This window comes from Takifugu rubripes, chromosome 15 (assembly GCF_901000725.2).
Source record: "Takifugu rubripes chromosome 15, fTakRub1.2, whole genome shotgun sequence".
In the NCBI taxonomy this organism is placed as follows: domain Eukaryota; kingdom Metazoa; phylum Chordata; class Actinopteri; order Tetraodontiformes; family Tetraodontidae; genus Takifugu; species Takifugu rubripes.
Window position 1 is genome coordinate 9,209,661 of NC_042299.1, and position 25,427 is coordinate 9,235,087.

Genomic DNA, 25,427 nt, shown 5'->3' on the forward strand with positions numbered 1-25,427 from the left:
AGTCAGGGAATTTAGGCAAAAGTCATGATAAAGACTGAAAAGTTCACCTTATTTAGGCAGAAAGCCCTCAAAGTTTGGACTCAGGAAAAATAAGAACATACATGATTGATGTTTTGATACACAGTGTTTTGGGCTGAGATGTCAGGGGATCAATGAAAGTCAGAGTTATTCTCCAGTCACTCCAAATATCTATAAAAATGAGTAAAATATTGCGTTCCTGTCGATACTTGATGAAACGTGCTTGCCTGGACCACTCTGGTGCCCCGTCTCTGATGGGACAGACATGGATTTGATCCGAATATTCCTCTTTTAACACACGGCACAAGGACAGAAGTGTAGCCACAGCTTTCATTTGGTTTTCTTTTTATTTAAAGTCTAATGCAGAGAATCAGATTCTACAGGGCCATACCAACCAAAAGGAAACCCCCAAAAAAAAGAACATTTACAGAGGGTTCGACATTTCATCTACATCCATCAGAACCAGCCCTCGAGCCTCCGCCACATCCCCGCGCTGCGCACGTGGGACAGTCCCGCTCCCAGTCCTCCCATCATAATCAACCTTTGTGCTTTAGAAAATTATTATAATTTTTATGTTTTTTACATTTCAGTGAAAATCTGAAGATATTTTCTTTGATAAAAATACAAGAAAACAAAAGAAAACTTCCAGTAGGTACCTATTAATAACCAAACACTCAATGTTGAAAAGCAGGTGCTTCAGAGAACAGCAACACACCTCGCATCTAATGACGGGAATGACGGATGTGCCCACGGATGGGGTATTTACAGGTCATGTCTGCATGGCCTTTGAGTGGAAAGGTCAAAGTTGGAAGCTCATGATTGCACTCTGCCACCTCTCTCTCTCTCTCTCTCTCTCTCTCTCTCTCTCTCTCTCTCTCTCTCTCCTGGAGCAGTAAATGTAGTAAAGCAGAACCTGGCTCAAAAATGGAGCGTCCAAAATTCCCTTTTCCTGGAATTCCAAACTCTCCGGCATTCCCCGTCACACGGGCGAGCTTTGGGAAACGACGGATAAAGTGACCCCTCGGAGGAAAAGGACATTTTCGGGGAAATAGAAACGCAGGATTAACCAGATGATCGTGTTGAAGTTTTGCTCCATTTGTATTTTTTTTATACTATTTCAGTCTCTTTGTTGCATTTTTCTGCAGGGAAACGTGCAATCGCTCGAGAACGCCACTTTTCTTTCAACCGGCCACACATCTGAGTGAGCGGACAAAGCGAAAGTCCGATTGTGTTGTTTGGTGTCACCCTGTATCACCACGGTAGAAAACAAAGACGGCAAATCATAATGTTGTGCAGCTGACGTAAATGCTAAAATGCTAAGCTGTTGATTTTTTCCCCATTTCCTTTTCTTGTAAATGTAAAACACCATGTGGGGGGAGGGGGGGGGGGGGGGGGGTAAACAATGTGGTTCCAAGCTGTCCTTGCATAGCATGATGCTAACTACATAAATGTAATGTTATTGTTCTAAATGTGCAAAATGCATAACAATAGGTTGATAATACAAACAATATTCATCATCTTACAGTTGTAGCTAATACCTTTTAATAGAATCAAATACTGTATGCTTTAAGTATTTTACATATATATAGAGAGATTTTTCTGTCATGATAATAAACATACATACAATATTTTAGAATTCACATATCTTTATACAACTCTTCCTCCTCAACTTTGCGGTTCCCTGACCCTCTGCTTGTGGGTTGAGTGGCTGCTAATAGGAGACTGTTAATGGGGGTGTGGGGGGGGTGACTTTCTTAATGAAATGCAAATAATAATAGCAACAACCCGTTATCGCGTCGTAACGTCTCTGGTCATGGCACATTCTTTTCTTTCCAGCGCACAAACAGAGTTTTGCAGGGTTTTTTTTTTTTTTTTTTTTTGTGGTTTCTGGATCAAGAACGGAGCTCCAGAATCCAACATGGCTGCACGATGCCTGTTTTCTACAACTCCGACAAGTAGACAGGGGTCAGTGTAAAGCTACAATGGATATAACCGCCAGAGCGAACGTCAGCTCCAGGTCCTGGAAAAGCCCTTGCTAATTAATATTGCTACATCAACGTAATTCATAAATGGACGGTTCAGAAATCTCAGCATGCCACGTCAGAGTATGATTGACTCTTTTCGATAAACTGAACAAAGAGCAAGCAACAAAACCACAAAGAAAGCATTCTTTTTTTTTTTTTCTTTTTTTCTCCCCCGCGTTAAATTCTGGTGGTTTTTCTTGGAAGAGGGATTGACATGCTACAAAAATATATTCATCTTCGTCACTATCGTAGTAGACGTGTCTGTGCGAAACCCGGCGCCGACTGAAGCGAGACCCCGGTGCCGCTCCCTCTGTCTCCTTCCTTCCTTCCTTCCTTCCTTCCTTCCTTCCTTCCTTCCTTCCTTCCCTCCCTCCCTCTGTCCCTGTCTCTCTCGTCTGCTTGGCCAACAAGCAGCCACGGTTGAGTCCGAACGGGCGTGTGATACTGAGAAAGGCAGTGTAGCTGGTATTTTCTGAGTGTCGCGTCTCAATTCTCAACTGAAACCGAAGGGGGGGGGGGGGGGGGACACAAGGGCCAGGGGGGCACAGCGGGAGGGAACGCATGGGTGTGACATCAGGTAACCCCACCCTAAAGGAAAAATACTCAAAAGTTCGGAAATAATACTTTGCTTTGAAGGTGAAATGCGCTCCAGGACTTTGAGACTTCTTTAGTTTTACATTCTTCCTCAAAACGAGCCGATCCCGTTCGATCCCGCCGCTGCCAACGGGACGCTAACGATGGCGAGAAACACTTAAGCTTTTTTTTATTTTTTAAGTTGTATTTTTTGGGTTTTTTTATGTAGAAAGTGTCATAATTAGAAACACAAATGAACGCCAAAAATGCCCCCCCCCCTCCCTCCCCCACTGTGTTTTCAGTAAACAGACTCTTTTAGTTACACTTTGCAAAGCTTGAACATATTTGACATCTCTAACATCTGGTGATATTTACAGTGCTGCGAAAGAAACGAATGCTGGATGAGACCAGAGGCGGCGGGAGCGCCGCCGTCGTCTTTTATCCGTAAATAAACGCTGCGTCTACGGAGACCATGTTTTATTGCTATAGCAGAAACCCTAACACATTGTGGTCAATGACATAATCAATCCCATAAAACACCTACAGCGAGCCGAGGACACGTCGACAGGGGCTGAGCGTAGCGTTTTGGCTGCTTATGTCAAATAAAGCGAGCTGTCGGTCAATGTTCGTCCGCGTGTTGCTGTTTTTTTGGGGGGGGGGGGATGAACAGAAGGGATGAGATGCCCCTCCCATGCATATTCACAAGTGACTTTTACAGTGTCAGTGATCTGTTGAAAACACGGGATGGAAAAATAAACAACAGAAAATCAAAAGAAAAGCCCCCATTTACAAGTTTGGGCTATGTGCAGTTGAAGAATAGCAACCTCTTGGCTATATATTTATAGGAACATTTTTCGCCATAGCAACATCAGACCTGAACAACAGCCTCCCCAAAAAAAGTCTGTGTGGTTATTGTTCTTTTTTTCTCTCTCTCTTTCTTTGTCAAACTTTGAGTAAACAAGCAATGCGACAACTGGGGCTTCGGCCCAGCACGGACACCATGTTTGTTTGAAACGAAACGCTTGTTTTAAGGAGGAATAGGAAAGAAAATGAACCAGAAACACGGTCGTAATTTCAACGGAGCAAAACGCGGATTAGTGTGGATTCATCCCCTGCAGTTTGGGCTTCTTATTCAAGTAGGTCGCCCAGTAGACCAAGTTAAAGGTTCCAAAGAGCAGAGGGAAGGCTATTCTGGCAATCCTGTCTATCTTGCTCACACTGTTAAAGGTCTTCTTGGCCTCTGGGGGTTTGGGCTTTGGCTCCTCTTTGGGCTCAGTCGGGGGCGGCGGGGCGCTTTTGGCGATCGTGGCCAGTCCAGGGTCCCTGGCAATATTGGGGGCGAAGGCTGTCGCAGTGGCGGCTGGGTAGGCGGTGGTGTTGTTCTTCTTCAGGAGGGACTCCTTCTTTTTCTTTTGCTGATTTGGTTTGGAGGATACATTTAAGGGAGGGGGGGAAACAACAGAATTTGTAAATACCAACGTAATACTGCTTTTTATACGTTATTTGCTTTCGATTGAACGTGGTTCCTCTGGGGGGTTTTTCCTCCAGTTCTGTCTGCTTTAAACAGCCACGAGGCTGGAGAGGATGCTGCCGCTAACTGCAGCGCGGAGACAAGTGGAGCAGAAAGCACAAGACGAACACTAAACTATTAATGTTGGTGTCATGTTATTCAAACTGCATTTTCTATTAGATGAGGTGGCAACAAGAGCAGAATGCTCCTGGCCTTGATCCCTCCACACTGACACGCTAATGTTCTTTTTTAAGAAGAAGCTCCCCCTCATATTATTTCTTCTACATGTTTTCATCTACACTTTCTTTAATAACAATAGATTTGAAACTTAAAAATCCTTGAAGTCTTTGAAGTCACAAAACCTGTATTTTCTATACATACATACACATATATATACACACACAAGCACACACACACACACACACACACATACACACATATATACCTTCTCAGGCACCACACTTTTCCCATCCCAGGCGTATCCCCTCTTGGTGAAGTAGTTGACTGTGGCAAATTCGATAAGGGCCGAGAAGACGAAGGCATAGCAGACGGCGATGAACCAGTCCATAGCTGTGGCGTAGGCCACTTTAGGAAGTGAGTTCCTGGCGCTGATACTGAGGGTGGTCATGGTCAGGACGGTGGTCACTCCTGTGGGGAGATACACAGAAAGGCCGTGAGGAATCGGGTCCAGTCCTTCATATTCATGCTAGCCACTGATGCTAATGTGTGCGTTTATGTTCAAAGGGTAAATCCGATGCTATTAACGACGCTCGGTATCATTTCCTTTCAGTATATATTCAGTTTTTGAAATGGAAGCTGTGCCATCCCAGCCTGAAACCTTAGAGGATGCATGGGAGAGGAATTGGGTCAGGGCATACCGAATGATGCAGCGCATCCGAGAATATGCGACTGCAGAGGTTTCCACACCACATCACATCAGCCTGAATAGCAAATGATGCACTAACGCAGCCTGGGCTGAAGCGGAGGGAGTGAACGTCCGGACCCTCACGTTTCGCTCCACACATCTCTGCCTGCACGTGCAGCAAGAGGCGCAGGCTAACGCGCGCCTGCAAACAGCGTCCCTGCAGACTCAACTGCATGTTTTCCCCAATGCAGTGGCAGCATTTGCATTTCCGGCTGCGATCTGATCCACTTTTAATCACTGAACCACCTCATTATATGCTAAAGATACATTTCTGCTCGCTAGCATGACATGCTGGACTCCTCTAGATGTTCCATGCACTCCAGCTCCCTTTAGAATTATTCATTTCTTTTCCCCCCTCTCTCTGGCTATGATGAAGTGTTAAATGATGAATCACACACTCCTCTTCCTCCCACACAGTTTTGGCCCTGCTAACTCTGTACTCTGACACGACGCATAAAGGGTGATTATTAAGCTCTCATTAGTCTGAGCCAAATAAATGACTGGTCACTAATAACCGAGCAAGACGCCGCTGTGGGACTAACCGGACCCACATTGCAGCTAAAAGATGGTGTGTGTGGTCCGGCAGGTCTGCTGTTCATTACACAAGAACCGCACAGCTCGGCCGCTCGGTGTCGTTAATTGTAACATAACAGAAGGATTTGGCGTCTTTGATTAGATGTTCGAACTGGCTTAATTCGATCCTAACGGACATACAGGGGTGACCAGGAGTAACACCTGCCCGATCACCACGCCGGCTAACTAGAACAAATTAGAAACAAAATGTCACCTGGCTGTGCCCCCCCCCCCCCCCAGGTTGGGACTTCTCATTTTTAATAGCTTTTTGTGTCTGATGGTCAACAAATCCCACATCGCCCGTCTTCACCGACACCTTCTGGGTGTTTTTCTTCTGGTCTGTTACCTTATATAAAGTCTGCGATGGCGTACACGAGAGCAACGATAACGTCCAAAGGGCAAGATGCTGCTGGGGGGGAGAGGCGATAAGAAAAGAGCCCCCCCATCCCAACACAGATGCCTCTTAAGAGGAACTCATTAAATATGTGAGCGTGAAATAATATGGCAGATATCTGAGGGAGGTCAGATATGTTCTCAATCGTCCCATTATTTTTTGAGACCATCCAAGTGGGTATTGCGTAAAGGCCTCGGTGCTTGGAAACACACACTATGCATTTTACTGTATTTGACAAGCCGGGTTGTCATGGAAACAGGCGTTCATAATCCTCCACCATCCTAATACCACGAGAGAGTAGACAAAGCAATAAGAACAGAACTAGATTAACCGGCACACAGCTGTTTGCCTCCACGCAGCCGCCGTGTTGCACTGCGCGTCCACGTCCGTCCACGCCGCTGCTTCCAGGCTCTGGGTGTTGCCTCCACACCTGCTAACCAGGTAGATGGCCCCTCGGTCCCGCCTCGCCTCTGCTAGTTCATAGATCTGCTTTGATTGGTTGAGCGAGTTGGTTCATTAGAACACGAGTTGGTTCGAATGACTCATTTTTTTGCATTTTGTTACTAATAGACTAGAGGCTCTGAAGGCCGGTAATGAGCAAACTTACCCATCTGGAAAGTTCTAACTGGATTGATAGTATAGAAAGTTTGTTCTCCAGACGCCCTTCCACTCAATTTAGGCCTGTGTGCACTGACACATGATTTATATGATACACATCTTTTAACAAGGTTTTTGCCTCTCACGCTCGCTCACAAATCAACACCCACACGCAAACATACGGAGCGGTGGAGCCGAAATAAACGTCAGGATATTGAGAAAGATGGCGAGGGGGGGGGGGGGCAAATTCAGATAAAGTAAATTGGAGATTTAAGGTGATGAATGGCAAGGTGAGGCGGGGTGATTTCAAGGTGCGCTATCGCTGCCGCCCCAGGGCGAGGAAAAGTTAGCCCGCACCCGCTCGGAGAAAAAACAACGCGGGTTTCTGCTCACAGTGAGGCAGAACTTATGGGATGTTGACTTGGATGATCATTTTGCTAAACCTGAGGAGCCCTGGTGGCACCGAGAAGCTGCAAATAGAATTATTTAAAGTAAATCCACTAATTAATGACTCCTCGGGGGTCTAGTCGGTGAAACCTTGTTCTCCATCTCTGAGCCTCAGCATCACCTGGCAACGTTCTCAGACCATTGAGAAAATGCTGCAATGTCATTTGCAACCTTTGTGGGATCAGTTTGGGGAGGAACTAGCCTCCAGGAATATGGCTGACCCCCCCCCCCCCCCCCGCCCCCCCGACCCTGCAGCTCGCTCCCCCTGCTCTTGGGGGCAGAAAAGTGCCCGCCACATTGGTTCGGCTTAACAAGCCACCAAACAGCTGAAATGTGGGACAAGGTCAAAATTTCTTTAGGCGAGGAGGGAGGTCTCCCGTTCCTCGTCTATTTTAGCAGCAGCTACCGTCCCAACGGAACGGGGACACGCCACGATCAAACCCCTTCAGCGCCTCTGTTTGGATCCCCACATCCAGCAGCTTTAGCACGTTTTAGCGGTCCGACTAAAATCAAGTCACACATGTGATCATGTTTTTGGGCTTGATATTCAATCCATTTCCTTAAAATGGAAGGTTTGTTTTCCCCCCACTTGTGGTCGTATGGATCTTCTATGCGAATATTTTGACATTCGTATGAATATGAAAACAGCGTTGGCGTCTTCGCTCAGCTGGACCCCTGCAGTGAAGCTGTCAGTGTTAATTGGCAATCAGCATCTCTGCTGGCCTGCAAGTAGTCATATATTCTGGCCTTATCAATAACCGAGGCCCGGAAGGGTGCGTGTGTGTGTGTATATGTGTGCGTGTGTGTGTGTGTCAGGGCTGCTGACTCAGAGGCACATTAGCTTCAGTATTGCTGCATCACTTCCCATTCGCATAAATGAAGAAATGAAATGATGAATTGCCGATTGATTGGCGGCTGACTTAAATGAATCTACTTGCACGGCAGCTGTGGGAACTAGATACACACACACACACACACACACACGCACACACCTCTCTTCCTCTACAATGTTATCAGCAATCTCGAATTCATTAATTCCCGCTGGCGCGCTACCAGCGTGAGCGCAGAACTAACAAACACATCAAATATTCACATGTGTAAATATATAACCAAACTTCACATGAAGGAACACATCCCATAATGAGCTGCGGCATTAAACGGAATCACGGGAGACCCTAGGTGCTATCAGCTCCACAGCACGGCGGGTGGAGGCTAATCTCCTGAGCCCAGAGCACCATATCAGCACCATCGCCAGCCGTTTCCCTTCCTTTTCTGGTTTTGGACCAGGAATAAATAAATCACCAGCACACCAAACTGCCTATAAACCAATCAGCCTCTTAATCGGAACAGTGATGAATAAGATAACTGTGCCCACTGCTGTGTTTTTAAATTGCCTATTCATCTGCGGGGCAGGCTTTAGGAAGCAGATTTAGCGCACCGTGCAATTTAAACTGTTAGTTTTAATGCTGTGTTACACATGTTAATGGCTTCCTGTGTCAGCCAGGGGCGGCTCGGCTGGAAGTTAAAACCTGGCCACATTTGGTGCGTATATGAATGTATGCGTGTAATACGAGTGTAATATTTGTTTATTTTTAGCATCAGTGCACTCACCAGTATCCCCCTCAAGCGTATTTGTCCAATTTAGTCAGCTAGCGCTGACGTAAGCGACATATTTGGGGCTTTTGGGGGGATTTATTATCCCACAGCGTTGGTGTGGAACACGTGAGCACGTGTGCGCTCTGATCAACTCTGTCCTCTTTAGAGACCCATTTGATTCTTTTATTTAGTGTTCTTTAGGGTTCTGGGGTGAGCTGTGAGGAGCAATACTTTGGACCTGGCGTGCAGAAACCGCATCCAGGAAGGGGAATATTCTCTGGTTTGAGGATTGAATTATTCATCGGTGCCTTTTTCCCTATTGATTTGAAATATTGGGAATGCAGCTCTGGACTTAATGGAACAACTTCTTCATTTCACCTTTAAACATCAGACATTATAGATGCTCGAGCCATCAGCAGCCCCCCCCACCACCACCACCACCTGGGCCTGTGGTCAGCAAGTGCTTTAACCTGCCTTGAAATAAGTGCTCCTTTACATTAACGCGCGTTCTGAGGAACCCATCCGTCCCCTCTCTAACGCCAGCGTCCGTCTTTCTCTCTGCATGTCTGCCCTGATGTGACCGGCACCTCTCGGTTTAGGTGTGTGTGTGTGTGTGGGTGGGGGGGGGGGGGCATTTTAGTGTAAACATTTAATCTAGACATTTTGTTCTAGTTGTTCTCGACACGTGTAGCGCTTAAATCTTTGAGCTGGCGACACCCAGAGGATTTAGGAGGCACGTGTGTGTGTGTGTGTGTGTGTGTGTGTGTGTGTTTTATTAATGATTCATTTTCAGAGCCTTGCAACTTCTACGAGTCTCAGATAATGCATATTAATTCCACATGTGCTGCGTGTGGGCTGGGATGGGCAGCGAAGCTGCTTCTGTACGTGCGCCCGAGTCCGTCCCATCTGTGTGCGCATTTGCAAACCGCGTGCACGTAATCTCACGAAGCGGCACCAGCAAAACAGCATAGGGGTGACACGCACACACGCACACATGCGCTCACGCCCTAGATAGTTGTTTGAATCTAATCTAGGCCATCCTCATTTCGCAGCGCACGTGACGAGCACTGCAGGTAGCCAGCTGCACGCGCGGGCTAACCACACGAAAGCACCATGACGTCGCGGGAGAGCACGAAGACACCGGCCGGGTACCGCGGGGCTACGGGAGGCGCAGGCGTCCACGACAGGGAGGAGAGACGGAGGGAGAGGGGGGAGTAAAAACCCCGCACAGGGCGAGGTAACTCAAGGACATTCCGTCTGCCGCTGTGCTCGGCTCGTACCGGGCACGCCGCAGACTGCCACGAGCTTTCCTTTTGGGCGCTGTTATGTAAGACGCGAGTGTGGCAGACAGATACAGGCGTCTGCACGCACGCTCTCAACGCATTCAACGCGGACATCTCAATTCACGCCGAGGCTCCTGCTTGTAGCAGATGATTAAAGCTCACAGCCACCTCACTGACACTGGAATCAGTCTTTGAACATCGTTCAGATGCGTACTTTGGCGTTCGGCGAGCAGGGATATCGCTCTCCTTGCTGAGAATTACAGAATTACACCATTCTTTCAATGCAGTGGAGTTGCCAGGCAACCAGTGAGATACCAGGAAGTGACTGTGGCTGCAACACGGCGTCGTCTTCTCTTTTCAACATCGACCCCGAAAATAACATCCGTGCTACATGCGAGGACTAATCACCTTCAGTGATGAATGTAAAGTTGGTAAGATGAGATTTTTAAAACAAACTAATTACAGGCACATTTCCAAGTGTAATAGTTTGATAACAACTTCCCAATAGTGTCATTTTAAGGATGATGATTATGAAGTTGCAATAAACCTTGTGTAGTTTTCGACCTGCTAGCTTGTAGAATTCTACTGATTGGTTAGTGAGTCTAATGACCCCCCCCCCCCCCACCCCCCAGCCCCCACTCCTGGTGGATGTTAAGGAAAGCTGACTTACCAAAGACAGTTCTGGCAGGGACGGACTCTCTGTTCAGCCAGAAAGACACCTGAGAGAGGATGACGGTCATGATGCAGGGCAGATACGTCTGGATCACAAAGTAGCCAATTTTCCTCTTTAGGTGGAAGTGAGTGGTCATGACCACATACTCTCCTGCGGGGGGGATGTAAAAAGAAAAACACAATGAATCCTTTATTTTCCTTTATATACAGTCTATTTTGAGGCCTAGTTGTGCCTCTTCCCTCAATCTCAAGTGGTTATGTTTCGGAAAAGGGTCTCAATCGTTTGTCTTCGGATTTATTGGTTGCTCGTTTCTCCCAGACATGGTCCAATTATCATTACACTACGAAACAATCACATTTAAATCACATCTTGATTTTCCTTTTTTTAAACCATTGCTGTGATTACATGTAGCAAAAATAACTATTGAAATGTCAAGTGTGGGCTAAGAGCATGTTGCTAACAGAGCCGCGTGCCTGGAGGGCATTCGGCTGTGTTAAGCAACACTTTCAGCCCGCAGCTGCTGTCACCGCAAACAGGTCACCCGTCTCATGTTGCCGCTAATTTTTCGGTGGAAAAAAAACGAGGTGTTAAAAGCGCACGTCGGTCATCGGGGAGATGACGAATCTGGGACGTCGCCCCCTTTTATTCCAAAGCCGGAATGACGGAAAATCCAGAGTTTTGGAAGGTTGTGTTGTTCTTCTGTGCTGTCTGACGAGTGAAATGGCCGACTGTGGTGCATTCGCTTGTCAAGTGATTCATCTGACAAAAGGGTGCGCGAGGAAACCGTGGTGGTGGTTGGAACCGACCTGTGCTGGACTGCACCACACCAGAATCCACACTCTGGCCCATTAGATCGTACTGGTTGAGCCTGGAGCCATCCTCGGCCACCACCACCGACTGGGCAGCCCCTCTGGTCCACACGTACACCACCTCCGCTCGCGTGTAGGCATCTATCAGAGACGAGTGCAGCCACAAGTTATTTTTGCGGTCCGTCCGCCATCACGCGCAGCCTCGCGGGGCTTGTTTTTTTTTTTTTTTCTGGGAGCGGCAGGAAAGCCAGGAGGGAAAAACAAAACGAGGTCTCCCACTCGCATCGCCTGGTTTTGTTTTGCCTCATCTGGTTCTGTCTCATCTTCTCGCCTCCTGTCTTATCTCACTTATCTCTTTCATGTAAATTCTGCCTGTCTCGTCTATTTTGCTCTCCAAGCACGTTATCTTTTTAGCTTGTTAGCGGGTCTGCTAACCCCATCGCCCGTGTTTAATCCAATCTCTTTTATTATCGATGTTTATGAAGTGCTTTGTTGCCTCAAGCTTGCATCTACTTTTGCTCAATCATGAGACGCCACTTTGTCGTCCCACAATGTAAAAGAAAAGCCAACAAACAAGGTCCCAGTAGGAGAAAGTGACCTTAAAACAGCCAAGTCAGTCTTCCGTTCCCTCCGGCCAAGCAAACTGTCAAAGCTGCAGCACTGCCGGACCACTGCAGAGGCGCGGATGGCTCCGCCGCGCACTGCAGCATATGAGGGGAGGCTCGTCTCTGAAATATTTAGGGAGCCAGTTCAATTTAAAGGGGCGGTTGAGGCTGGGTCCTGTCACTGGAGCGCTGCGGCGCGATCGCGCGCTGTTACATTTTTGCCGCAGTTTGACCTGCCTCCTTGTAAAATCCAAGCCGCGCTCCCATTTAGTTCCTCCTCTGGCCCTCCGTGTCTCCAAGCGCCCTCATTCTATCTGCTTTTCTTGTCTTTTCAAGGATGCTACAGGGCAGCGGTAGCTGTCAGCAGCGAGCAGCTGGTGCGATACGCTGGAAATATTACAGAGCGCGTTGCCATGGATAAACACAGGTTGTGAGCCGCACGCCTGCCAGGGTTTGCAGGGTCTTGCAGAGCTCTGGCAGGGTTGAATGGGAGGGGGGACCGGAGGGGCCTTGGCAGACAGCTCCTTTGAGTGAACAGCTGTTACCTCACTGTCACCTCTTATCATGGACCAGTGCCGAGGTCACGCAGGACGTCCAGCCGGGAGTAATGACAGTGTGTCAGGAAGGCAGGCCTACATCTGCTTTGTGACATCCGGATAGAAAAGAATGATCCCTGTTACCGCTTTCTGTGACACAGAGTGCCGCAAATAAGATGACGCCATTGGCTGAACCCTCAAGAAAAAGCCCTCCAGCGACGTAAAGCATCGGAAGTTGCAGTCTCGGCATGTGAAGCATCTAAATCCGTGTGTGTGTGAGCGGAGGGACCACTTACAGCTGCCAAACTTCAGAGGACAGGCGTGGGCATCCATGGGGAAGTCTTCAAGGTGCATGGGGCATTCTGCTCTCACCGTGAGCCTGGAGACAAGCACACGCACGTGCACGGTGAAGGGAGGGAACAACGGCAGAGAGCAGAGACGTAGATATGAGGACAGTGGCAACAAACCCCCCCCCAGCAAAACCAGATTTTGCCACCAACACAGATTAAATAACGTGTTCAAACATCCCCCGACACCGTGGAGCCACGAATAATCCCCCCCCCACTCCACCCCCCCCACCAACACGCGACGCTCCGCGTGTCCTGAGCTGCGGGTGCCTGTTTCTTGACAGCTTGTTGAAAAGCAGCATGCCAGGTCATCCGTGACGCACTAATCTCCCATCCATCTCTCCTCTCGCTCGTCTGTGGCAGCAATATGGACCCCGCCTCTCTAACCCCCCCCCCCCACACACATACACACACACACACACACACACACACATACACACATCGCTAGTAAACACGGTAAAATGAATGCTTTACGATCCCCGTCAGCGCCGGCCGATGGTGCGTGTCGCGGTTTGGACTGTCTACGCTTTTATTTACCTCCCGGGCTGCTGAAGGCTACTGAAGTGACAGCGATTGTTCTAAACTCCACTTAAAGACGGCCATATAGACTGTCCTCCTGCAGGCCACTGTCAGGCACCATCCCCAGCGTGATAAATCAATGCAGAATAAATCCAGTTGATTTTTCCCATTCAGGAAAACAGCGGGAAAAAACAGAGTTTATGGAAATGTCGTGCTATTATCCTTCAAGAGCAATAAATAATGAACAGGAAATAGACCCGTAGTGGCGTGTTGGTTGATGCTAACCTGAGAGGCATGAATGTTAAAAACGCCCAGTTCCATTCAAGTTTCAGACTAAAAGCATCGACTAAAGCAGCACTCGGCATCGGCAACATAACATTTCTGCCGTATTTATCTTCAGGGCGCCATCAAGACGCTGCTGAACAGCCTTTAATCTGTCGGATAAGTGCGAGGAGGGATATGAAGACGGCGCTGATGATGTATTTACCCAATACGAGGTGTGCCGAGCTGAAATGGAGACACTTTGTGGTCTTCTGTCTGAACGCTCCCGATAAAAAGGACAGCGCAGCGGTGTCTGACACCCTTTCTGTCCCTGGATGAAAGTGCACCGTCATGAATGAGCTGCGCCCTTTTTCCTTACCTCATGGTGTAGAGCAGCGTGCCTTCCTCTGTGATCCGAAGCAGCTTGTTCGGCATGGTCATGTTGTGAGCCACCGACTTCTTGCCGTTGTGGAAGAAGGTGTCGGGGGTCCAGATCTTGCTGGCCATCAGGTTGTTCAGACGCAGCACGGCCATGGGCCCTTTGAACTTTAACCTCTCATCCTTCCAGCTCTGTCTGAAGAACACATCGATGGTGTACTCCTGCAGGGGAGGAAATCCCCAAGTAAATTCACAATTGCTGACTTGAGGACTGTACAAGCGTTAAAAAACCCAACAAAACCCTTAATGAGTTCTCACTTGACCACTTTTCTCTGCTTTTATGTCCTTAAATTTCCCTCAATGTCTCTTTAAGTGAAAGGATCTAATGGGTGGATTTCTGCCTCTAAAGCGATCCTCCCTGTTAGAGTGTAACTGCTCCATATTTCAAATGCTATTACCAGAGCTACCTTTGCTTATTTTCTATTGGTTATTAACACAATTGTGATATTTGTGAATTCCAATTTGGGGATTATTCCCTTTTATGTAATTCAATTGTCGACTATCGGTTATGAGGCAAGCCGCGCCAATTTTTCTGCTTGCGTCTCCAGGGTAGCTAGTTTTCCCAATTACAACGGACACAAATAAGAAGGCCTGGACATAAATTAGGGCGACATTTTATTTCGAAGACAGCTAATGACTATAGCTGAGAGCAGCCTGGTTAATGGTTACGCATGACTGCCTGGCAGAGGAAAGGGAGCCTGCAAAAATCACAGTTCAGGCCTTTTTATTGTGGCCCGCGTAAGCTAATTAGCATGGAGTGAAACGGAGCTTCGAGGTGATGGAGGGAGGATATGAAAAGGCAGAAAATGGAGAAAATGAAAGGGGGAAAAAGAAACCAGATCTTTAGCTCTTCCTTCTGGCTTTAAAGCGGCAAAAATAGTCCTGGGTTACAAGTCGGCCAGTGCAATTACAGGAGATTAAGTCAAACAGCCTACACACGCTCTCCACCTTCACGTCACAGCGAGAAGGCTGAAGGCATTCCGTTATTGTTCGATTCATATTGAAGAATTTTATCCCAAATGTGCACTGTTTTCATGTCTTGTTTGCACAAGATCAGTCTGTAATCTGCACACAATGGAGAGAAATTGTTGCGTGTAGCTGACACCGACGTATCATCCAGCATGATAACAGACATCAGCCGCCTCAGAAATGTGGCTAATCAGAGTAGCAGCCAGTCACATGCAGCTGTTTGTGGACACTTTTCCTCCTGTTATCTCCTCAAACAGGTTAGAGATTAGGTTTACAGTTCATATTTATGTCAATAAAGGTCACTCGCAGGCGTATTTATAAGCGGCGGTGGCATTTATGCTGAGCGCCGCTGTAAAAATGGGCGTTTCATCAACACGGGAGCAAATTAAATGAATCATTTGATTAACAATTTTTCCACAGCTGGGTGTCGTGGGAGGTTAGAAGAAGGGGGGGGGGGGAAAGGATGGATGTGCACAGGAGGGAAGCGGTGACATTTACAGTGGCTTACCATGTCGTGGTCCGATACTGGTCCAATGCTAGTCACGAAAATGTCAGTCTTGACTTCGGTTACACGCTCTGTTGAAGCAGGAAATTGTCAGAGTTAGTGACTAGCGGCGGCATTCATTAGCCCCTAACTACCTGTTAGCACCTGGCCACGACTCAGCAATAGCTAGAAAAAGGCTATTTTTTTCCGATGACGACTGTTTTTTAGTGACTCCTCCAGTACCACTGCAGAACGTCCTACTCTTTAATAAAATCTGGCATAATTGTCCATCTTTTACAATATGGCTGTTTGGTTTCATGCCGAGTCAAGTTTCCTCCCCCAGGGATGAATTCAGAGCAGGTGGTGGCAGCGTGTGAATGAGGTTTGCATGATATCTGTCATAATCCACCATTTCCTCCACTTGGCTTCTGAGCGTCTGGCAGGCTCGCCTTTCTACGGCGGCCCGTTTGATGCCCGCTGCTCGGCACTGTGGGAATCCTCAGTGTCCTTCACATACCAATTTCCGCATTATCTCCCTCGCTCCTCTGTCTTTCACTTCACTCTCTGTTTAGTTCTTTGTCTCGTTGTCTTTCATTTTCCGTTTCCGGATTTGGCTCCGTTTTATTCCTCCCATTTTGTTTCTCCTTCTCAAACAATGGGCAGCTGACAATAGAGCGAAGTACGGCCCACACTGTAAAATGCCATTCAATGAGAGGAACTTTTTGCTGGCCGTTTTAAGCACATTTTCCCGGGAAGACGGTTCAATAGCTCTTTTTCCATCACAGCAATCACAACACGCATGGTTTCTGCCATTAGCATTGTTTTAGCATGTTGCTACACAATGCAGAATGCACACATGCTGATTTCATATTTCCAGCCCTGGCAACCATAAACCCACATGAAAGATTAAAGTCATTCAAATATTTAGCATGAAGCACAAAATACACTAGATGACATGGGTTCACTGACCTCCGAGTCCCGGCCTGAGGCGGTTGTCGTAGCCATCCAGTAGGCTGTCTAAGATCTTGGTGAAGACTGTAGTGTTATCTGTCGTCGGATCTATGCCGTTCTGCCCAGGGCTGGCAAGGCAAAGGAGATTTAACGTCGTCAGAGCGAGGCTCCAAACGCACAGTCGCAACTGCCAAAAAGTACGAACGAACTCTGAATATGAATCATGCATCAAAGGGGACAAGAAACAGAGACGGAGGCTCCGTCCTCTGTAGTTTGCGAGGCAGCTCTGTTGAATGGGCAAGGCGCTCTCCCTTGTGAGTCACAAAGTAGGAAAAATGGACGAGGAAACTTTTTTCCAATCCTGTAAAGGGATGACGTGTTTGTTTGACGCTAAAAATTCAGACGCTGACAGCACGCGGGTGTCATCGCTGTTTTATTCTAATCCTTAGAACAGCAAAGCTCCGCATACGCAACAACCGCACCTGACCAGTATCAAGCCGAGAGAAAGGACGCTGCATTGTTTTTCTGGTATTATCGTCTTCTAGCCCTCAAAGGCTCCCACAAATAAGCTCTTTGAACATGAAACATAATGCTCACAGCAGTTTTAAAAAAACATACCAATTAGTAATTGCAAAAGCAGAGTTTTCGGCCCGTCCGTGCATAAATATCCCATAATCACGATAAGGAAAAGCCTACAACAGCAATTTGCATAATAAAAGCAGGAATGCGACAGAGATGTTAATGCGGGCTCACGTGCCTGCACATCTAAGGGAATGTGGAACAGCAGCCTCCCATGCTAGCTGGCAAACACATGCACGCACGTGTTTGTGTGTCGATAATGATCAGATGAAAGTTTCCCACAATAAAATTTCTCCTGGCATTTTTATGCTGCCATTTGGTTTGATTGCTAAATAGGCAGCAAGTGTTTTTAAATGGGCTCTGCTAACCGATAGGCTACAAGGAAGGAGACGGGTCATCGAGATCAGTTAGCAGAGATTGGCGGCGGGAGCCGGGCAGAAAACTAGAAGGGATATCAGGTGGGCTGTAACACGGAGACACTGGAAAGGCGGAGATAAAGGCGGCGGAGGGAGGTTGGGAAAAGGTGAGGCTGCTGTTCGCTCAAATTGAGGAGGGGATTTTAAAAGAGACACAGCTAACATCAGGGGCTGTGGGATCGAGGCAGATCCTTTTGGAAATTGAGTAGCTAAACATTTAGCTCTCTAAATAAGGCTGCAGCATCCGCGTCACGCATGGATTTGTGTAAAAGGGTTGCTGCGAATCTCTGTGCCACCACTTTCCCTTAATTGTGCAGCATCCCTCTGTCTGCCAAAAACTCCCTAAAAGCCGGCATTTAAAAGTGAAATCAGCGTGAGGGCCAGTTTGTTTTGCATCGGATTCAGATCTGGTGTCTATCTGGGTGATGGTGGCTGGAGAATGACGCGTCTCAAGAGTCTGACATCGGCCTTCAACTGGTATCGAGAAGAATGGGATTTTGCTTCCGCGTGAACAGAATTTAGCAACTCCAAATGATACTATTTTAGCTCAACAGCATCTGTCAGGTCGCTACCTTTGGTTACTGTTGACATTTCTAATTAAGATGTTTTTTAAGTCCCTGTTTGCCACTGTCAAACAGCAGATTTACCATTAATTAAAAATCACAACGTGAGACATATTTAAATCCTTCCTAGGCACGTTGATTGTTTTGTTACATTCCAAAGAAAAGACAAGGAGATGAGGGAAACGGGAATCATCGTCTGGTTCAACGTCAAGGACTGGAAACCGGGCAGGAAATGACATGTTTATCAGCCGGGGGCCACTTCCTAAAACATTGTGCACCATCCCCATCTACAGGTCATCTGAACAGCAACAGTGGCGTTTGCGCTGGCTTCACACGGTCCCTTCCTCTCTGCACCTCTCCGTCCCGACCCATCTCGCCCCCGTCTCACGCTCCTGCGCTTGTCTAATTAAAAGGTGCCTTCTTGCACCGGTGACGTGCTGGAGCAGAGAGCGCGGCCTCTGCGATTCCTGTGTCTCGTTGACCCCCCCTCCTCCCAAGGGTGTGCTTGTGTGTTTGACTTCAGAAACAGGCCTGGATGAGGACATGCGTTAAACCCCTGGTGGATAATTGCTCTGCAGCATTCAGTGACGGATCCTGGCTCAAGTTCTCAGCGACTGTACATCCGGTGCGTTGTGCTCAACTCGCAGCACGTCAGCAGGAATCGGTCGACTCTGAAGCGCAGATGAGACCTTTCCCTTAAGTTTCTCCTGTATTGATGGCTTAGACAAAGGAGGAGCGTCTCAGGTGGCTTTTCACAGACACGGGACGTGTCGAGTGATGCGTTCAGGGTCCGCCGCGCGAATTCCGTGAAGACGAGCGACGCCTTTGACAGTGACGTCCCCGCTCCTCCTTACAATGGGACGACGGCTCCGATAATCTCATCAGGGCCGCACTTCTGACATTGCGGTTTTAATTGTAACCTTGTATATACAGCTAGCCTGACGTGTATTTACTAATGCTGCGGTACGCGGCGCTTAAATCGTCCGTGTTAATCCAAGGACGGAAGTGAGATTAGGATGCTTTGAGGTAGATGCGACACGCGAATTGATGCCCAGTGTTTGAACCTCGTGGGAAGTGATGCAGCTCCAGTCGGCTGCCTGTGGATCTTACTGCTGTCGACTCATATGAATCACTTTCTCTCCTGCTTTCGGCTTCTGGGGTCACGTCCGAACATCCGCGTGCATACGTGCATGTATGGTCACTGGCGAGCGCATATGCGGGTATTTGTGCACAGTGTGGCTAGAGAGAGCATACACACCCGGTGCTTTGTCGTCGTTCTACGTAGAGTTTCTATTAAAAGGAGTGGTCCCGTGGGGATGCCCCAGTTCCGACCAGAGAGGATCCATGCAGAGTAACCCAAAAACCAAGGAAATGGCCGCAAGCGAGGTTTTTGGTGCAGCAGGTGTGCTGCACAGCCTCCTGGATTTAAGGTGACCACGCAGTGGAAGCTAATTCTACTTCCTGTGGTGTTTTTCCAACGCGGCGCATGTCAGAGGTTTGAAAATGAAGGCATGCGTGTGCGTGTGCAGTGGGTGCTGGCCCCTTACCTCTTCCCACCAAGTCCGCTGTTGACGAGCAAGCAAGCCCACAGACACAGGAAGGTGGCCCCGCTCCGTCCACACATCTTTGCAATATGAGGACTTTTCACCGCTGCTGGTCAAAGAGACAGAGACACACAAATATGGATTATTGGAGCGTCACGTGACCCGGCGGCCCGACGTTAACTCCCGCGTTCCCTCCACTTCAGGTGTCAACAAGCAAAGGGAGACGCTCCCCGGCGCAGACCCCCCTGACAGCACATGAATCCAAGCCAACGGCGGTGCCACATGCACTGGGCCGTCGACACGCGCACTTTACATCATCATTCCGAATATCCCCGTCACGTTGACAGAGGCATATTCTGCGCCGTAGCAACGTGGGAGACCGACTTTAAATAGCCGCTCCGGCATCCGTGAGGAGGCTCCGTACGGGCTGCCTCTCCGTGCGCAGGCACGCGTCATGCGTCTCTGCGTCTGCGGCGCATGATGATTAAGAATAATCAACAAGGCAGCACATCATCGACCACATCAATACTCTCGGTGTGGCACCTGTCTGCACCCCCCCCCCCCACCCCCCATCTCCCCCAATCCCCCGCAGTGCGCGACGGTGGCGCCGCAATATTCAACCTCAACCTGCCTCAAACAAGCGCCTTCGCTCCCGACTCGATCATTCATCTATGATGTCAGCCATAAGTCATGAAGTAAGCGGTCAGCCAGAGCCATTGCGCGCACCCACTGTCGATCTTGTGCACCACAATCCACGAGCAGACTGATATACTTACTTGCAACAATGCGCCAATTTTCCGAGAGGTCCAAAAATAAATAAATAAATACTAAAACACAACCGACGTTGGGGACAAAACGGCTGCTGCGCTTGGATGTGACGCGCCAACCTGCACTTGTGCACGGATGGGAGTCGATGGACAGACAATACTCCCCGAAAAGCGAAATGGAATAATGGAAATAAAAACGTATAAATCCTTTGGTTGGCGGGGATTTAACAGAGCGGGGATGATGCAGATTAGCGAACGGAGGAGAAAATCCCGCACGAGCACACTTTCCAAGTTATTCTGAGGAAATGTCACCCTCTCCCGTTAGGACGCAAAACAGTTTTTTCCCTCTCTCCCCAGCTCGTCAGAAATCTCGCATGCAACTGGCATCCCCGCGACGCTCAATCGAATGCACGCATCGCGATCCAAATCGTGCGTGGCGGAGTAATTAAGCAAATGTGCGTGGATGTGGGTTTGCTCAGAGCGCCGTCCGCGGTGCCGAAACTGGCGGCGCTAGCGCGTCATAAAGCAGCCCGTAAACGATCCCTCCTTCCCCAATAAAACTAGCCCTTGATTCTAGTCGCGTCCGGCAGCACGAACGATCAAACCTTCCCTCTCCGAACCCGCGCCTCTTCCCTCTCTCCTCCAATAAAAACGCGAGAAAATGGAGAAAATCACTTACAGCCGACGTGTCCGTGTATATTCGATGTCCGCTGGCTAAATCCCCAAACTTTTGAGAATAGCTTCTCTAGTCGGACCGAATGAGAAAAATCCTCTGTGATCTCAGATCTGACGAATTTTAGCTTCAGGCTGGAGAAGCGGCTGCTGACGATATGCGCAGGTCTCTCTCACTATTCATCGGCGGTGCTGTAGTGAGTTGAACTCTCTCCGTCTGTCAGCGACATGAAAAAAAATGATGTTCCACTCAACTATACTAATGAGTCTGGTCCATGCCCAATCTGCCTCGATAAGAAAAGCATCGTTTTTTCTTAGGAATTGCGCCCGCATCCAAAAATAACGCGCATCCAGGCTGTGTCCAAGCGCAGATCATTTAGTGTTAGAATAGGCTGTACCAACCCAATATAAAGACCAGCCCGCCCATTTTACATGCAGCGCAATTTAACTTGCACTGCTGTCGCTTTAATCTCTTTTCAGTGGCACCAAAATAAAAATCCTCTTAAATTTTCAGCTGGGATGCCTGCTATTTTGTTTTCGCCCCCGTCGCGCTCGAATGTCTCGCCCCTTGACTCCAACGTGATTGTTTTCACTGATCAAATTTTGACATTTGGGTATCGAATATCCAGACAGCTCGGGTATCTCAGCAACAAGCCAGACGGTAATAAAACTGTCAGTATACTCACGATGTAGAGAGAGGGGAAACGCACTAAATACCAGTGGATTACATGGTTCGGATACGCGCGGCGCACACAAAACACCTCCAAAATTAAGGGGGAGAAAAATCCGTATTCCCTACCCGGCCCGCGACTCTCCGCAATAAAGAAAACCCTCCACGAATCACTCACCGTCTTCTAATGGCCTCTGTTTTGCATCGAGACAACAGCCAAATCCTCTGCCGCTAACAGCCGCGCCGCTGAAGACTGAGCTCAGCGCGACGAGGAGCGCGGAGCTGCGTGCATCTGCGAGGCGAGGAGGGGGCGAAAATGGCCTGGCGATAACCCGGCGTGCGGTTTTGTAGTCATCTGCGTATTTAGAGTTACACTACAAATCAGAGGACGCGTCCGTCCCCAAGGACCAGCGGCTGGGCAGCAGAGCAAGGACAAAGGACATTCTTGTGGTCAGTTTGAAGCCACATTCGGGGAAGCTCACTGTTGCCGCGTGAGACCCGTGCAAACCTGATTTGGGAACGTTTTGACAGTCTGGGCTTCGCCTTCAGCTCGGACGGGAGCTTTATTTTCACCGAAAAGGGCAGAGTGAGCTGGCAGTGTAGTCACGTCAGTCTGGTCTGCAGTGCAACGTTTCCTCTGAGCGCGCGTTCGCCAGTGCGCGCGCGCGTGAGAAAGAGAGCTGGAGCGAGGGAGCCTGCGCTCGTGCGCGCACCCAAATTTCTCCTCGTGGTTATAGTAATGCACATAGGAATGATTAATTCATGATTAACAAGCACATCTATCTATCTATCTATCTATCTATCTATCTATCTATCTATCTATCTATCTATCTATCTATCTATCTATCTATCTATCTATCTATCCACGTGATCGTTTGAATGTGTGCACACGTGGAGGGTGTTTTCAGAAACCTGTTCCCATATCGAATATCCCGGGAAATTAAAGCATTTTAATACAAGTTGAGCCCCGCTGGAGACGCTTCGCGTCGCTGCCGCCGCCGCTGCTGCTGCTGCTGCTGCATGTGACTCAGTTTGTTGCTTTGGCGCGCGTGCACGTCGGAGCATGCATAACCAACACGTGCCTGCGTGCACACTTGTGGAGGAGAGTGGAGGGAAAAGTGGAGACGCGCGACACCTCTCTCCCTCTCCCTCTATCTCGGTCTTTCTGTGCGCGCGCGCCGATATGCGAAGAAGCTTCCGGGGTGTCCGACAGATCTCCGAGTTTCTCAAAACACACGCGATCAATTAAGGAGCATTCCCCCGAGAGGCGCTCAAACAATTACTGTGCACAATCGAAGGCGGCTCGCCTGCTTACGACTCCGTCTCCGGGCATGTGATGGGAACCGACGGTGAAGTGCGAGGCGCGCGTGTGCGTGTGAGGAAGAGAGAGAGATGGAGCAAAAGGGAGGGAGATGGGTGGAAGTAACAGTTGAGAGGTGCGCGGCTGAAGTGCACATAATCTCTGCCTGGGAGCCACGCTGTTGCATTTTAAAAGGGCGGATTTTGATGAATGACGCCGCTTCGCTTCCCTGTTTGTGCCTCACGATGATCATTGTTGTTTTTCTTAATCAGGCTGAAACAGAAATAATCCTCAGCCACTGTGAACTTTTTCTTGTTTTGAGTCATTAAAATTAATTTGGCTACAACTGGAAGGCCATAATATCAGTAGTGGTAGTTTTAGGACACATTTGCTGATGAAAAACAATGTTTAACCCAATTTTGTTCCAGCTGACAGCTGCGATTTGAACTCTTGAACCTCTTCATAATATTATTTTATTGTTCAGTGTGCAGTAGTTTTCCTGGGGAGGACCGTCCTGTCACCTGACCCACAGACTATTTTAGCTGTTGGCTGTTTACCTCCAGTGACACTGGGTCAGGTCGTGACCTTTTTTCTGTCTAGTAGACACCTGTCCCAACCAGGGCCCCGTCTGGCTGGAGCTGGAGCAAGAGTGGAGGAGCGAGAGATGAAGCAGTGCAGCGTTTCAGTTCAGTTAGCTTGACTTCTGCTTTTTTTCCATCCCTGTGAGTTTGTACATTTTACAGCGCCAGTGGGCTGAGAAGCCGCTGCCCTTCCTCTGGCTCTTCGGCCCATGTTAAAGTCCCCGGTATCCTTCTGTTGGGGGTCCCGGTCTCCCATTTCTCAAATTTAGATGGAGTGAGCTTGGAGAGGGATTGCTAACGCGTGTAACTCGTCAAAACCGTGGCCATCTGGCACCGGGATAATTCAAGGCAGCTGAAATGCTGGAAACCTGCACTTGCAGCTGTTGATCCACGTCAAACATCTGTAGCATATACATGCAGTCCAGATGAAGACATACAGCTGCTGATTTAGAGAGATTAAGAGGAGCTTTGTTAATAGGATACCTTCCAACAATCATTCACTCAGAATCTTACAGCACCAAGTAACAGTAGAAGCAAATCCAGACATAAGAAGGGCTAACAAACAACTCATGTTCATGTTAGCCGTGCACGCATTCATGCCCCACATATATTCCGCAATGTCAAGGACGCCACCGCAGCTTGGTGAGGAACCTCAGTATTGATGAGGAGCTGCTGCTCTGGAAATATAGAATGTGGGTGGAAATCAGAAGCAGAGGACTTCAAGGTTCTGCTGCCTGTTCAGAAACACACACACACACACACACACACACAAGCTCAGATGTCTCTGTTTGCATCTTTGTATCCCCAAGTGATATTCCTATTGATTTTCTGTACGTTAAAACCAACATGAGTCTTTTTATTGACATATGGCTGAACCGTGTGGGCGAGTGGATGCACATTGCAAATCCTGGGTGTTGCAGGAAGAGTTTTCAACTGGAAAGGTTTTCAATGAAATCATATGTATATATATACACATATATATATATATATATATATATACACACACACACACATACATACATACATACATACATACATACATACATACATACATACATACATACATACATACATACACACACATACATACATACATATATATATATATATATATATATATACATACACACACACAGACATATATATATATATATGTCATATATATATATATATATACACACACACATATATATACACACACACACACATATATATATATATATATACATACACACACACACACACACAGACACACATATATATATACACACATCAAGGCCATGAATGATACAATATTTATACAATAAACCTGAGCAGACAACCAAGATAACATAGACAGTGAAACAGGTCGGAGAACGAGGCAATGTTGATGTAAAGTACAACTTCTTTGTTTCTCATTGTATGTACCGCACTTGTAAGGACTGTAGTCACTCCAATAAGCTTCACACTAAGTAAAAACCACAAAATATCAACCAGAATAGTAACTGTTCTCTTCTAAAGCTATCAGAAGGGAAGTCTGTGATATTTTACTCCATTTTTCTTCCTGTAATGGTTTTTTAACTTCTCCCCCGTCGTGCCTGTGCAGCTCCTTTCACAAGCCTCTAGTGGACACTAAAGGAAGTTATTCTAAGGCTCTGCGTCGGCATCACTGAAGCTTCTGGAGTCGCAGCTCTCGACAATAGTAAACTGGTGTGGACTTTGGAGATGCCGTCCATAAGCCTTGCTCATCAAAAGTATTTAAATTGCACTGACGGGACCCTTTTCCCCCCAGCTGGCCTCCATCTCCTTCTCCTCCATCTTCCC

General features: G+C 47.9%; 1 protein-coding gene across 6 annotated transcripts; it reads right to left on the reverse strand.

Annotated features, from left to right (window-relative positions):
- Positions 1–346: 346 nt before the first annotated feature.
- Positions 347–22,311, reverse strand: gabra1 (gamma-aminobutyric acid type A receptor subunit alpha1). 6 transcript variants are annotated; one of them, XM_029848472.1, is made up of 11 exons: positions 21,922–22,310; positions 21,081–21,290; positions 19,638–19,740; positions 16,551–16,660; positions 15,606–15,673; positions 14,070–14,290; positions 12,860–12,942; positions 11,420–11,563; positions 10,611–10,763; positions 4,571–4,773; positions 347–4,030 (listed from the first exon to the last, which is right to left on the reverse strand). In XM_029848472.1, the coding sequence occupies exons 3-11, from the start codon at positions 19,712–19,714 to the stop codon at positions 3,710–3,712; spliced, it is 1,380 nt and encodes a 459-aa protein (XP_029704332.1). In that variant the 5' UTR covers positions 19,715–19,740; positions 21,081–21,290; positions 21,922–22,310; the 3' UTR covers positions 347–3,709. The 6 variants fall into 6 exon arrangements, with proteins under 6 accessions (XP_029704332.1, XP_029704336.1, XP_003970997.1 ...); XM_029848476.1 differs by lacking the exon at positions 21,081–21,290 and having other exon boundaries at positions 19,638–19,743; positions 21,922–22,311; XM_003970948.2 differs by lacking the exon at positions 21,081–21,290.
- Between the last annotated feature and the right edge of the window lie 3,116 nt (positions 22,312–25,427).